The sequence below is a fragment of the Primulina huaijiensis genome, chromosome 8, assembly GCF_012295235.1.
Source record: "Primulina huaijiensis isolate GDHJ02 chromosome 8, ASM1229523v2, whole genome shotgun sequence".
In the NCBI taxonomy this organism is placed as follows: domain Eukaryota; kingdom Viridiplantae; phylum Streptophyta; class Magnoliopsida; order Lamiales; family Gesneriaceae; genus Primulina; species Primulina huaijiensis.
The window spans coordinates 4,680,226-4,695,954 of record NC_133313.1 but is presented as its reverse complement, the minus strand read 5'-3'; the positions used below and the strand labels follow the sequence as shown (position 1 = coordinate 4,695,954).

Genomic DNA, 15,729 nt, shown 5'->3' with positions numbered 1-15,729 from the left:
CTACAATAGAACCCGGCATGCCTTGGTGGTGAGAGTTTTTTGATTGCTACTATTTTGGCCCTATCTACTTTCAGTCCCCTTGATGACATTTGGTCTCGAAGGAAAATACCCTCTTGGAGTATAAAATGACATTTTTCCAAATTAAGAACCAAATTCTTTTTTTAACATCTCTGCAACACACGAGAAATATTTTGCAAACAATTGTCAAAGGAAGAACAAAATACCGAGAAGTCATCCATGAAAACCTCCATGATATCTTTCACCATGTATGAAATTATATAAATCATGACACGTAGAAGGTGCATTGCTAACTCCAAACAACATTCTTCTAAAAGCAAATGTACATAGGAACAAGTGAAGGTGGTTTTCTCTTGAACCAGTGACGCTATTGCATTTTGATTATAACATAAATAACCATATAAAAAGCAATAATGATGACAACCATCTAATATATCAAGCATTTGATCAATAAATGGAATTGGAAATTGATCTTTTAGTGTAGCGTCATTCAGCTTCCTATATTCAATCACTACAAGAAAAAAGGCCTACGACAACGGTTTTTCCCCGTTGTTGTAGGCCTTTTAAAACCGTTGTTAGAAGCCCTGTGGTTAAAGAGTGTGCTCAAAGACAACGGTGAAAAACCGTTGTCGTAGACGTCTAAAGATGACGGTGAAAAACCGTTGTCGTAGGTATACAAAACCGTTGTTAAAGGTCATGTGGTTAAAGAATTCGCTAAAAGACAACAGTTCTAGAGTGTAGTTGTAGTTACAATTTGCGACGGTTTTTAAACAACCGTCGCAAATTAATTTGCGACGGAAATCATCATTACCCGTCGCTAAAATTAGCGACGGTCGTAATTAAAATAGTCGCTAAAGAGCGACAGTTTTATACACCGTCGCTAAATTTAGCAACGGTATTTATTCAATTTCGTCGCTAATATTAGCGACGGTGTTTTATGCTTTCCGTCGCTATTTTTGTCAGTAAAATAAAAAAAAATTTCAGTCGAAAATATTATATTCTTGATTTTAAAAATTTATTAAACTTTAAAAAAAACGAAATTAAAATTGTGTAAGGGAGAAAAATTTTAAGTGTTGTGAAGTGGGGAGAAAAATTTTAAGTGTTGTGAAGTGGTATGGTAGAAAATGGACTGAGGGTTGGGATATTTATAGACAGTTTGTGACGGTTTTGATTAAACCGTCGCAATTAGCGACAGTTATTTTTTCAATTGTCATCGATTTAAAATTAGCGACGCTTTTATAAGAACTGTCGCTTTATTTAGCAACGGTCGACGGTTATACAAAAACCGTCGCTAAATTTAGCGACCGTTTTTGGAAAACCGTCGCTATATCTACATCGGCGACAGTTTTACTTAAAACCGTCGCAAATTTTAGCGACGGGTATACTGAAACCGTCGCAATATTTAAATTAGCGACGGTATAGTATAACCGTCGCTAATTTTAGCGACAGATTTTACTTAGGCCGCCGAAAAATCTAATATTGACAACAAAATTTGTAGAAAAACCAGTTGAAAGACAACAGTTTTTTACAAACCGTTGTCGTAGCTTGAAGAAAAACGCTAATACGACAACAGTTTTAAAACCGTTGTCATAGTCCAAAAAAAAACGCTCATAGACAACGGTTTTTAAAAAACGTTGTCGTAGGCAAAAAAAAACGCTCATAGACAACGGTTTTAAAGAAACTGTTGTCTTTGAGCGGATTTTTTTAGGCTACAACAACGGTTTTTGTTAAAACCGTTGTTAAAAGTAAAAAGACAACGGTTTTTGTTAAAACCGTTATCTTTGATGTGTTGTTAAATAGGATTTTTGTTGTAGTGAATGTATACACGCCAGCCAGTCACGATACAAACAGAGATAAACTCATTATTTTCATTTCTTACCATAGTCATACCCCTTTTTTCGGCACTAGTACTTGGACACTTGAGACCCCAGGACTGCCTGATATAGCATAAATAATACCATCATGTAATAGTTTCAGCTTTCTTTGATGATAAATGTACGGATTATAAGAGTCCTGCATCAAAATCTCATGCATGCAAACAGTGTGACTAATCCCCTTAATATCAACAATCGGCCATCCCAATGTGGATTTAAATTCCCTTAATAGTCGCAACAATTTATCTTTTTCATTTAAGAATGCATAGCATAAGTGACTTGGTAGTTATTTCATATCAGGAATGGGTTGTGGTACTTCTTTGGATTCACCTTCTAACAAATATATTTTTCGAGACTCTTTTTCTTTTGGTAGATTCTCAAGAGCTAGGAGTTGGTCTCTGAGATCCCAATCTTCATCATCTACACATATTTTTGAACCAACCAGGTATATTTCTAGAGAATCTTCCATCAAGTTTCCTACACCAGCATAAGACATAAAAGAATAAATGATATCAATAATATTGCAAGTACTTACCTCATTAGTTCCTCTAGTAGTGTTGCAGACATTGAACACACATTCTTTGCCAACAACTCTCAATGTAATATCTCCTTTGTGCGTGTCAATCAAGGCTTTTTCAAATTGGCTAGGAATGGTATCCCAAAAATCAAGTGCGCGTCTTGATCTTCTTTCATGTCTAATATAACAAAATCAGTGGAAAAAATAAAATTTTCCACTTTCACTAGCACATCCTCCACTAGTTGTAGAGTGATGGTGGTAGAGTAAAAATAGAAAAAGACATTAAATTTATGGTGGTAGTTGTAGAGTGATGGTGGTAGGCTTCACTTCTCTAAGCTCCAAAGTCTTGTAAATAGAAAAAGACATTAAATTTATATTTGCTCCTAAATCACATAAAGCTCTATTGACATGAGAACCATCATTAACACAAGGAATAATAGTAAAAATATTTTATTTTTTTGGAAGCTTCTTTTGGAGGATGACACTATACTTTTCTGTAAACTTTAGTGTTTTTGTACTCTTGTAGTATTCTTTTCCTTGACATCACACCCTTGATGAAATTTGCATAGTGAGGCATTTGCTCCAAAGCGTCAACACGTGAGATGTTGATGTGAATTTTCTTGAAAGTTTTAGTAAACTTTACAAATTGATCATCAAAAACCTTCTTCTTGAACCACTGAGGCTAATGAAGTTAGCTTTTAATTTGGTAATTGTTGTTGATCAAGGACCTTGGCTCTTCCATTTTTTCTTTAGACTTCTCGTCACTTTCCACTAGTACTTCTTCCCCTCTCTTTTCATCACGAACTTTAGCCATCACCTCTTTTGGTAAAGGTTGTTGTCAAGATGAGATTCAGTATTTCTCATTCTTTTACTTGATTCTTCCACGAACATACAAACCAAGTCTTCAAAAGATGGCTTACCTTCACTCTTTTTTTATTATTGAACCCCGGATGAGGATTCAACACATTCTGATTTTTCTCATAAGAGAAATTTTTTGTTTATGCAAACTAGGATGATATTGATTAGAAGAAGGGTTACCTCAGTAGCCTTCATACAAACGATTTTAATTGTTGATGTATTGTGCTTCTTCCATGCTAGGCTCTTCTTCAAGTGAAACCATAGCTACTTGAGAAGTAGACTGGCCTCCTTTTTGTTCATTGTTTTAATTTCTGTGGTCAGTACAAACACTTGGGCAATGAGCGATGTGATTGGATATATCGCATAGACTCTAGTAGATCGCTTTGCTCCGGATCGTTCAGAGAGAAACCGATAGCTATTTATGATAGTATGCTCAAGAAATTCGTAGGCATGGTCAGGAGATATAGCAAAGATTGTGCCACTGATAGCTTCATCAAGAGTTGTTCTTGTTTTTCCATTTAAACCATTATAGAATAAATTGATCTGCACCTAGTCTTCGAAGCCATGGTTCTGGCATCTTCTAAGAAGTTCTTTGTAATGTCCCAAGATTCGTAGAGCTGCTCAAATTCATTTTGTCTGGAGGTGTTGATCTCGATTTTCAGCAGGACAGACTTGATAGGTGGGAAATATTTTGCAAGGAAATTTGTTGCCAAATCCTTCCACGTAGTTATGCTTCCCAGGGGCAGCTGTCACGCCCCGGGATGGGGTTGGTCGACACCGGCGTTGCTCTCAAATTTACATTCGAAAACAACAAGCCTCATAAGTACAGAATTTCAGAAACCAGCCTTTTATTCATAATACTGAATATTCATTGTATCATACAACTCAAATAATAATGTTTTACAGCGGAAATGTAAAACCAGATATAACAACGTCTTAACAAACGCGGCTGAATAAATATAAACTAGAACTGATAAACAACGATCTTCTTCACCAGCCCTAGAATTGCATCTGCTATTCTTCTTCTAACTTTTCTTCCTCGTTCTTATCTGAGATGGGTTTGGTGGGTGAATGATATGGTTGTCACTCAGTAAGAAGGGGCGGGAATAACTCCCAATTTTCAAAACCATTTTTAACAGAGACAGTAATACGAATAATATACATGAATTATTATTTTCAGAACAGAAATCAGTATTCAGTATTCAGTGATCAGTAATCAGTAATTAAAAATTTAACAAGTAAGCACTGAGCACGTTCGTGAATTTCATGGCTAAACTGATATCAGTCCCCTATATGTTCTCTCCTCTAAGGGGTGAGGCCAGTAATCAGTAATCAGTAATGTTCAGAATATATATTCCTACCATTAGTTCACTAAGTTTCTGTGCTTCAAAAATCAGAGATCAGAATTACTTAAAACAGGAATTATCAACCTGATTTCAAGATATTTATACATAGCCCACTTACCGTAATTTGCTAGAAATTTCGGTTACTGAAGTCTGGAATCTGCTTGCCTTGCTACTGGTTTTTACAGCTCAAAAATGCACTCTTTAGCTCGAATTTTCAAGTGATAACTCAGGATTTGTGTAACACCAATCAGAGATTTGAGAGTGTTATTTATAGGCACATTTCTGACTGTTGGCCTCCCTATTAATGACCATAATCTGCCATTAACAGTCTTTATTCCATGTTAATGCTTCAGTTACAAGTCTAAGCTGAATCAGTAATTGTCTGTTGGAATCTCACTCTTCTGCTGCTGGATTTTATCTGTTGTCTGCTGCTAGATTCTATCTGCTGGAACAATACCAGCTTCTGAAATATTAGTTTCTGCTGGAAATTCAGGTTCTCACATCCCTCCCTCCTTATAAGAAGTTTCGTCCTCGAAACATGGCTATACATGATCCTCAAAGAGATAAGTGTATTGTTCTCGCATCTTTTCTTCCAACTCCCAAGTAGCTTCTCTTTCGGTGTGGTTGGACCATTGTACTTTGACATATGGAATAGTTCGTCGTCTCAGTACTTGGTCTTTGAAATCCACAATTCGAATCAGAACTTCTTCGTACTTCAATTCTTCATTTAAATTTCCCTCAACCAACAGTGGTCCAGCTTCAAGAATATGACTAGGATCGGAAATATATCTTCTTAATTGCGAAACGTGGAAAACATTATGGATTCTTGACATATCAGGCGGAAGTGCTAATCTGTAAGCAAGTGTTCCCACTTTCTCAAGAATTTCAAATGGTCCGACGTATCTGGGATTCAGTTTCCCAGCCTTATTGAATCGGATTACACCCTTCATGGGTGACACTTTCACATATTCCTTCTCTCCAACTTCAAATTCCACGGGTCTTATTTTCATGTCAGCCCAGCTTTTCTGTCGATCTTGTGTAGCTTTTAGTCGCTCTTTGATCATAGCCACTTTATCCACTGTTTCTTGGATCAGTTCGGGTCCAACGATGGATTTTTCCCCTACTTCATCCCAATACAGTGGTGATCGACATTTTCGTACATATAGAGCTTCGTATGGTGCCATTCCAATGCTGCTGTGGTAACTATTATTGTATGCGAACTCGATTCAGGGCAGATGTTCGCTCCAATTACTATTGAAGTCTAGAGCACAAGCTCTCAACATATCCTCAAGAGTTTGAATTGTCCTCTCTGTTTGGCCGTCGGTCTGAAGGTGATAAGCCGTACTAATCGTAACTTTAGTCCCCATAGATTGTTGAAAGCTCTTCCAAAAACGGGACGTAAATCTAGGATCTCTGTCGGAAAGTATGCTAACTGGAACTCCATGCAATCGTACGATCTCATTCATGTACAATGTGGCTAGCTTGTCCAAATTATAGTTCATGCGGACAGGTAAGAAATGCGCAGATTTTGTGAGTCTATCTACGATTACCCATATTGCGTCATGACCTTGTCTCGACTTTGGTAAACCAACTACAAAATCCATGGAAATATGTTCCCATTTCCATTCAGGGATTTTTAATGGTTGAAGAAGTCCACCAGGTCTCTGGTGTTCTGCCTTGACTTGCTGGCACACGTGACACTTAGAAACAAACATTGCCACGTCCTTCTTCATTCCACTCAACCAAAAATTTTTCTTCAAATCTCTGTACATCTTGGTACTGCCAGGATGAACTGAAAATTTTGACTTATGTGCTTCAGACATTACTTCTTGTCGAAGGTTATCGATGTCTGGTACACACAATCGTCCTTTCATCCACAAGATTCATTTGTTGTCCGTCTCGAAATCTGGTGATTTCCCTTCTTTGGCTTGCTCTTTTAGTTTCACCAAAGCGGAATCTCTCTCTTGACTTATCTTGATTGTCTCTCTAAGACAAGGTTGTGCTGAAAGTGATGCTAGGATCACCTTACTCGTATCCTTTCTACTTAAAGCATCTGCTACCTTGTTGGCTTTGCCTGGGTGGTAGCTTATCGTCAAGTCGTAATCCTTCATGAGTTCAATCCACCGTCTTTGTCTCATATTTAGTTCTTTTTGAGTGAACAAATACTTGAGACTTTGATGATCAGTGAAAATCTCACACTTGGCACCATATAGATAGTGTCTCCAAATCTTTAGTGCAAACACCACTGCCACTAGCTCGAGGTCATGTGTTGGGTAATTCTGTTCATACGGCTTCAACTGTCTCGACGCGTATGCAATCACCCTTCCCTCTTGCATGAGTACACATCCTAAACCTCCTTTAGATGCATCACTGTAGATTGTGGAGTCTTTGCCTTCAGTTGGCAATACCAACACCGGAGTGGAGGCAAGCTTCTTCTTCAAAGTCTCGAAGCTTTGCTCACCTTTTTCACTCCATTGAAACTTAGTGTTCTTCTGTGTGAGCTTGGTGAGGGGTATGGCTATTGAAGAAAATCCTTCAACAAATTTTCGATAATAGCCTGCTAATCCTAAGAAGCTTCGAATTTCTGTCACATTCTTTGGTCTAGGCCAATCTGAGATTGCTTCAACTTTCTTAGGGTCCACAGATACTCCTGCTGCTGATATTATGTGTCCCAAGAATGTGACTCTCTCTAACCAGAATTCGCATTTCTTGAACTTGGCGAACAGCTCCTATTCTTTAAGCTTCTGGAGGGTGAGGCGAAGATGTTACACAAGGATGTCGTCTATGAATACAACCACAAACCTATCAAGGTAAAGTTTGAAGACTCTATTCATGAGGTCCATGAATGCTGCGGGGGCATTGGTCAGTCCAAACGGCATTACCGTAAACTCGTAATGGCCGTATCTCGTCCTTAAGGCTGTTTTAGGAATATCTTCTGCTTTGACCTTCAGTTGGTGATAGCCTGACCTTAAGTCGAGCTTGGAAAAGACTGTAGCTCCTTTGAGTTGGTCAAACAGGTCATCTATCTTTGGAAGTGGGTATTTATTCTTGATTGTGATCTCATTCAGTTCCCTGTAATCAATACATAGTCTCATGCTTCCGTCCTTCTTCTTTACAAATAGGACAGGAGCTCTCCACCGGGATGCGCTTAATCGGATTTGCTTCTTATCCAACAACTCTTGAAGTTGCTCTTTGAGTTCTTTTAATTCTGCTGGGGCCATTCTGTATGGTGCTTTTGAGATCGGTGCAACCCCAGGAATCAAGTTGATCTCAAACTCCACTTCACGGTCGGGGATTGTGCCCGGGAGTTCTTCAGGAAAGATATCCAGAAACTCTTGTACTACCGGAATCTCTTCTAGTGCAAGTGCAGCTTCTTGTTTTACCTCGATCAACATGGCTAAGTAAACTTCTTCTCCACTTTTCATGGCTTTCCAAGTTTGAGAAGCAGAAAGAAGAGTCTTTCGTTCTTTGATCTTGCCATGAAATAAAATTTTCTCTTGGTGTGGATCTTGGATGGTTACCGTCTTTCCATGACAGTCTACTAAAGCATCATTCTTGGCTAACCAATCCATTCCACGAATTACATCGAATTCCACCATATTCAGTTGGATTAGGTTTGCCTTGAAATTCTGATTATCTATGAGAACACCAATATCCCGATATAGAGTGCGAGTTTCTAAAATCCGATTTGCAGGAGTTGCTACTCTATATGGTTCTTCTAATTATCAGGCTTAGTTCCTAACTTCTTGGCAAATCTCTTAGACAGGAATGAATGCGTAGCTCCACAATCGAATAACACATAAGCAGGTATATTATTGATTAAAATGGTACCAGCTACGATATCATTGGAGTTGTCAGCCTCTTCTTGAGTGATAGCATAGACTCGAGCATTTGGCTTGTTGTCCTTAGGCTTGTTTGGAGTTGTTCCGTCTGCTGGACCATTCCTTGGATCTGGAAAAGGACATTGAGTAATGCGGTGGCCCATCTTTCCACAACGGAAACAAGCTCCAGAATTCTTACGGCATTCACCAGTATGAGTGAATCCACAATTTTGGCACTTGACTCCCTCTTTGCTTGATTGAGAAAGAGTGGTTCCTTTGGCTGGATCACTGGTGAATTGGTTGTTCGAAAACCTAGGCCTCTTGAATTGTTGGCCCGATTGGTACTGGCTAGGCTGAGGACGTTTGAGTTTGTTCTCGCCTTCCTGCCTCTTAATGTCGTTTTCGGCCCTGATGGCGGCTCCCATCAATTCATCAAAACTGTTAGGCTCGATAACAGCAAGGGCAGATTGAATGCGGCTGCTCAATCCCTTCTTGAAGCGATGAATCTTCAAGGCTTCGTCTCCCATGATGGTTGGGGAGTAAGTTCCCAATGAGTGGAACTTGGATGAATACTCCACCACTGTCATGTTGGGTTCTTGAACCAAGCTTTCAAATTCTGACAGCTTCTGCACTCGAACTGCTGTCAGAAAGTACTGCCTCAGGAATGCCTCTCGGAACCTTTGCCAAGTGATAGGTCCCGTCCCTGACATAGCTGGTGAGACTCTTTCCCACCATTTGGCTGCTCTATCCACAAGAAAAGGTGTAATCACATCTACCCTGATCTCCTGTGGAACCTCAAGGAGTCGAAGATGGTTCTCTACCTCCTTCATCCAATTCTGTCCGACCTCGGGGTCGGAACTTCCATCAAAGTTTGGGACTTTTGCTCTTCGGAGAGCCTCATAGTGCTGCTTAGTCCCATTCTGAGCTGGAGGTGGTGGCGGTGGTTGATTCGCATTTGGGTTGACAAACCCTTGCAGCGTGGTTGCCACAATCGTGGCTATAGCCATCAAATCAGCTTGACTGAGGCCAATTGCTGGTGGTTGTTGTCGTGGTTGTGCATTTTCATCATTGCGGTTGTTGTTTCGGTTGTTGTAATGAGGGTTGCGATTGTTTCTCACTGGTCTTCCGTCCATATCCTACAAATATGAAAGTTCTAAGGTTTTGGCGGAATATGAACTAAACAAAAGAATCAAATGATTGAGTAATTGCTCAAAAATTAAATATGAAACCAATAGATAGAAATAAATTTTATTGATTTCCCACGAAAGTGCAATTACAACTGAAATTCGAAATCCTAACAAAAATGCCAATGGAACGAATGTTATTACAAAGAACGACTACTGATGGTCTAATCTACCACTTCTCCTGATCCCAAATCCATAGGATCCTCCTCTATTTCTTCTTCTTCTTCTTCGGGATCCTCCTCGGGTTCGACTTCATGGTTGGCTGCTACTGCTTCTAGATGTTCAATATGACCATGCAGAACTGCATTCTGGTCGCTAAGAACTTCAACGGTGTTTTGCAACTCGTGAATCTGAGCATCAGTTTGCTCACAATACTGGTTATGCTGGTGCACGAGTTAGTGATTCTGATCCTTAAGTACTTGGATCTTCTCAATCATGTTATCACGTAACTCGATGAACTCTGCAATGGTCTCTTGAGAGGTTTCAAACTCTTCTTGAGATTTCTTATTCCTCTCTTCTGCCTCATGCAGATGGTTAGCATAACGTTGAACATCATGTCTTAAGTGTTCTTCTCTACGCTGTAATTCATCCTTATCCAGCTCTAAGCAATAGTTATGCCACTTGAGTTTCTCTATTTTCTTCTCTAAGCTCTTAATGTAGCTACTCTGGTAAGCCATATCCTACATCCAAAACATGAGAGCCCAGGTTCAGAAGTGATCTCAAGAGTATAGGTCAAGTTATAGACAATTACTGGAATGAACAGAATCAGTACGCCTATAACATTCAATAGTAGAAAATAGCTCAAAATTTTTCGATCTCAGAATTACGTGAAAATTTTACTAAAAATCTTTCACATCAAGAACATGAAGTGTACCAAATTAGGTTCCTCTCGTTCTCGTTGAGAGCTTTCCAACGCATACTTTTAATAGTAAAAATTCTTCCTGGATCAAAAGTTATGGCCGTTTGAAGTTTGTGCGAAAAACACTTCAACTTCCATGCCACTTTGCAAGGTCTACTGCATGCGCCTACTGGAATTTACTATCTACTGCATTTCTAATGCTACTACAATCAGTCTGCTGCTTTTCCAGCACTGTCTGCTGCTTTCCAGCACTGTAAGAACCAGTCTGCTGTATTCCGAGTCTACTGACCCAGTCTTCTGCATTCAGATCTACTGGTTCTCATCTACTGGTTCTGGTTTCATCCTACTATTTTTCGTCTACTGGTTTTAGTCTACTGAATTTTTTTTTTCCTACTTATTTCAGTAGCCTATTACAGTAGCTTATTTTCAGTAGTCTATTACAGTAGTTTATTTTTCGTAACTTTCAGAACTTGTTTTCAGAAGTCTATAAGAACTTATTATTTCTAGTTCCTCCACCCCAGATTATGAAACCTGGTTTTGCTCTGATTCCACTTCAATGTCACGCCCCGGGACGGGGTTGGTCGACACCGGTGTTGCTCTCAAATTTACATTCGAAAACAACAAACCTCATAAGTACAGAATTTCAGAAACCAGTCTTTTATTCATAATACTGAATATTCATTGTCTCATACAACTCAAATAATAATGTTTTACAGCGGAAATGTAAAACCAGATATACAACGTCTTAACAAACGCGGCTGAATAAATATAAACTAGAACTGATAAACAACGATCTTCTTCACCGGCCCCAGAATTGCATCTGCTCTTCTTCTTCTTCTAACTTTTCTTCCTCGTTCTTATATGAGATGGGTTTGGTGGGTGAGTGATATGGTTGTCACTCAGTAAGCAGGGGCGGGAATAACTCCCAGTTTTCAAAACCATTTTTAACAGAGACAGTAATACGAATAATATACATGAATTCTTATTTTCAGAACAGAAATCAGTATTCAGTATTCAGTAATCAGTAATCAAAAATTTAACAAGTAAGCACTGAGCACGTTCGTGAATTTCATGGCTAAACTGATATCAGTCCCCTATATGTTCTCTCCTCTAAGAGGTGAGGCCAGTAATCAGTAATCAGTAATCAGTAATCAGTAATGTTCAGAATATATATTCCTACCATTAGTTCACTAAGTTTCAGTTCTTCAAAAATCAGAGATCAGAATTACTTAAAACAGGAATTATCAACCTGATTTCAAGATATGTATACATAGCCCACTTACCGTAATTTGCTAGAAATTTCGGTTACTGCAGTCTGGAATCTGCTTGCCTTGCTACTGGTTTTTACAGCGCGAAAATGCACTCTTTAGCTCGAATTTTCAAGTGATAACTCAGGATTTGTGTAACACCAATCAGAGATTTGAGAGTGTTATTTAACTGCACATTTCTGAATGTTGGCCTCCCTATTAATGACCATAATCTGCCATTAACAGCTTCTATTCCATGTTAATGCTTCAGTTACAAGTCTAAGCTGAATCAGTAACTGTCTGCTGGAATCTCACTCTTATGCTGCTGGATTTTATCTGTTGTCTGCTGCTGGATTCTATCTGCTGGAAAAATACCAGCTTCTGAAATATTAGTTTCTGCTGGAAATTCAGGTTCTCACAGCAGCGATTGGAGCCAACCCCTTGCTTGATCTTTGAGGGAGAAAGGAAACAAACACAATCTAATAATATCATCATAAACATTATTAATTTTTAATGTGTTTGTGATCTCCAGGAACGTCCTTAGATGAAGATGCAGATCTGTTGTCGCTGCTCCCCAAACTGGTTCTGCTGAACCATGTTGATCAGTGCTGGCTTGAGTTCCAAATTGTTATAATTAATAGTTCAATGAGCTCTATAGAGTGGTTTGTGTTGATCACTGGTCTAAAATGATCTCTGATATGCACTGCAACAAGGGCTGTATCTGTGTTATTCTCTCTATTTTCAGCCATTGCTCTCACTTTCAATCTTTGAGCTTTTCTCAATCCTTTTTTTATTTGTCCACTACTTTATTTTTATCGTATGTAATAAATAAAAAAAGAAGTTATGATAATGTAAAATTGGTAAATTCAATGTTATGTATCAATCAAGTCAATTTTCCCATTCTCTATGACACATCGAATGAACCGGGAGCTTTCCTATCCAAAATTTTTCTTGTGCATAAAAGCAAGGCTTCACGGCCGCAGTCTTCTCTATCTTTGGATCATAAAGCAATGAATCGAGGCTTTGGGTTTTACGCATAAACTGTAAAACAAATGGAAAACCATGAATCACCATAAATTTTTTTTCTTCGAAAATACTAAAAATAAACAAATCTAAATTAAAGTTATGACTAATTAGTAACGATATTAATATAGATCAAATAATGTCACTCACAGACAATGACGCCAAAAACTTGTTGCACTTTTGCTTACCACAAGTATTAGGTGTCAAGTTTTAGTATATGATTAAGTAATGATAACATTCTCACATGGAATGTATATTTAAGATTATACTAAGTACCATAATTAAAATAGTCACATCTTATTTAGAAAATTAAAAAAGGTCTCGATTATGAGCAGATTAAATAAAATAATTCCAGACACACAACAATTAAATATTTAAATTCATTGAAATAATGAATCTAGAGCTACGATTTTACTTGGTCTCCACTCTATGAAATTATTATTGATAATTATGTGGTTAAAACCAAATGCATTTATTAACCAAAAAACATTAATCTTTCTATTCCCTCTCACAAGTGATAAATAGAAGTATATTGTCATAACTGATTTTAATATTATATCCAAAATTTAGCATAAAAAAAAATCGACATGATTTCTTATCAAGATCTCATTGGGATTATATGCCTTCCGAACAGTATAAACACCCAAGAATATATTTCCTACGATCTTTATTTATATCCCCTATCTCGACTGATGGATATCAATTATTTGTTCAATCAAATCATGGTTAGTAATTCGAAAGCGCTAATAATAGACAGACACAAATAAACGACAAGGAATGAATTCATGTGTCTCAATAATTTAAAAATATAATTTCGACCAAGTTACGTCGTTTTATAGAAAATAGAGCTAGTTAATAACGAAACAATATTCAATACGAAACATGTCGTTCATAAATAAACTAAGGAAAACAAAGAAGCGAATGCGAATAAAAAAGAAGAAGAAGAAAGAAGGAAGTCGAATCATAGTTTCGTCCCCAGAATATACATTCTTCAGTCTTCGATCTGCTGTCCTCGTTTTCCATCTTCGTCTCTTGTGTTTTTCTCTCAGATTTTGTGTGTACGGCTCTACCCTCTCTTCCGCGCGACTGTGTGATGTCCACTACCTCAATTCTCTTTGTTGTCCCGCGTGCGGGTGTGTTTTGGTTTCACACGACCGCGCTAGTCGTTCCATCTCAAGGGCTTAATTTCACGTCTTTGCGCGGCTGCACATTGATATCGCACAGCTGGGCATATTCTTATGTTTCATTCCCATGTTCACTTATTCCCGCTTCAATTTTCCTTCCATTCCACATCTGCTTGGCCCCGATATGCATGTATGACTTAGATTTCTGCAACGACACTAAAACAACCAAAACCGTGAATTTCGCTCGACAGTTAACATAGTTCATAGCAACTCTCAAGATTATTTAAATACAACAGTTACGCTCATCATTATTTCGGCAACTTTATAGGCGATGTGACACGAACGCCTTTAAGATCCTATGATGTGATCAAAGATAAATGCGGTTGAAGAGTCAGAAGACATCGTGCGCCTATGCAATTTCAGAGCAGAGCCGAGCGCATACACATCGTTTTACACAAGAAACAAGGACATGTGTGTGACCTTTTAAAAGTGTCCAGCCAGATTTCTTGCAGAATCATGAACCCTAGTTGCACATCTCTCTCACCCGCCTCCCACTTCGTATCCGCGTCCCCGACTCCGACGTCATCTCTCCGACCACCACCCATAACTGCGTGCACAACCCACCACTGTTTTCACTCCTCCTGCTCGTGTCCCTACTCCAACAAGACCTTTCTCTCCAGAGAACAAAAGTCAATAGTCTCGCTGGAGAAAAAAATTCTCTTTGTCGAACTCGGGTCAAAGGTGTGCAAGTGTCCTACTTTTGTTGCCAATCCCTAGAGCTTAGTCATATCAAATCGGATTGTGGAGTAATTGTGATGGGTAATAGTTGAATTGGCTTGTGATTAATGTATTTAGATTAATAGTGCTTGATGATTGCAGTAGTTTTGTGATTTAAAGCTTATTGTTTTGACCTGTATTTATGGCTCTGAAGAAGAAATCAAAGGGTGATGCATCCTCCTCTAATTATTATGATGCCGAGAAATTCTGGAATGAGGAGGCACAAGATCATTATACGACTTTCTTGACTAGGCCAATAACAAAATAAAAAGGGGTTAGACATGTCGATCTCAACATGAGAATTAGTTGAAGAGATCATGAATAGGGCATGGACTGACATTGCACAATCACCGCCAGATGTCGTTATTTATTTGGTGCATGAGTTTTATGCCAATTTGAGAGTGAATCGTTATAATTACAAGGTATTGGTGAGAGAAATAATGGTTTCATTTGATTATCAAAGGATTAACATGATATATAATTTTCCGAGCTAGGGACGAGAGTATATGGAGGAACACATCGATTATGGTGAGATTAAGAAGTGTGTCGAGAATGAATAGAATGGAGAAAGAGTCAAACTTCCCCTCGTACATTGAAGAAGTCTGATATGTTGGATGAATCAAAAAGTTTGGTCTCATTTGTGTCAGCGAGAATAAAGCCCTCGATGCATGCTACAGAGATCACCAAAGACAAGGTGGCACTTGTCTATTCCCTCATGACAGGAAAACAGTGGACTTGGGAAAATAATTCATTGATCAATTATGTGTGTGCACACAAGTATCAAGACAGTAGGTCTCCTTTGTCCACATATTATCACCAAATTGTGCCACTACACAGGTGTAACGTGGGGACCAGAGGAGCAAATATTGAAGGCCAAAGCACTTAACATTGTTGCCCATGAAAGATCATCCCAAGCAGCAAGTGATGATCTGGCGAGAGCTGGGAGAGTAGCATATATCCGACTTGCGAGAGATCGTCGAGGGACACCACCACAACCAGTTGAGTGGTTAACTATTTTCCAGAGGATTACCAGAATAAATCGGGACATGAGAGCTCAGCACCAAGATCTAGCATATCACCG

The 15,729-nt window shown here is 38.6% G+C and overlaps 1 protein-coding gene across 1 annotated transcript; it reads right to left on the bottom strand.

Annotated features, from left to right (window-relative positions):
• Window positions 1-8,331: 8,331 nt before the first annotated feature.
• Window positions 8,332-9,567, bottom strand: LOC140982008 (uncharacterized). The gene has a single exon (XM_073448423.1). It carries the CDS (start codon window positions 9,565-9,567, stop codon window positions 8,332-8,334), a length of 1,236 nt encoding a protein of 411 aa, XP_073304524.1.
• Between the last annotated feature and the right edge of the window lie 6,162 nt (window positions 9,568-15,729).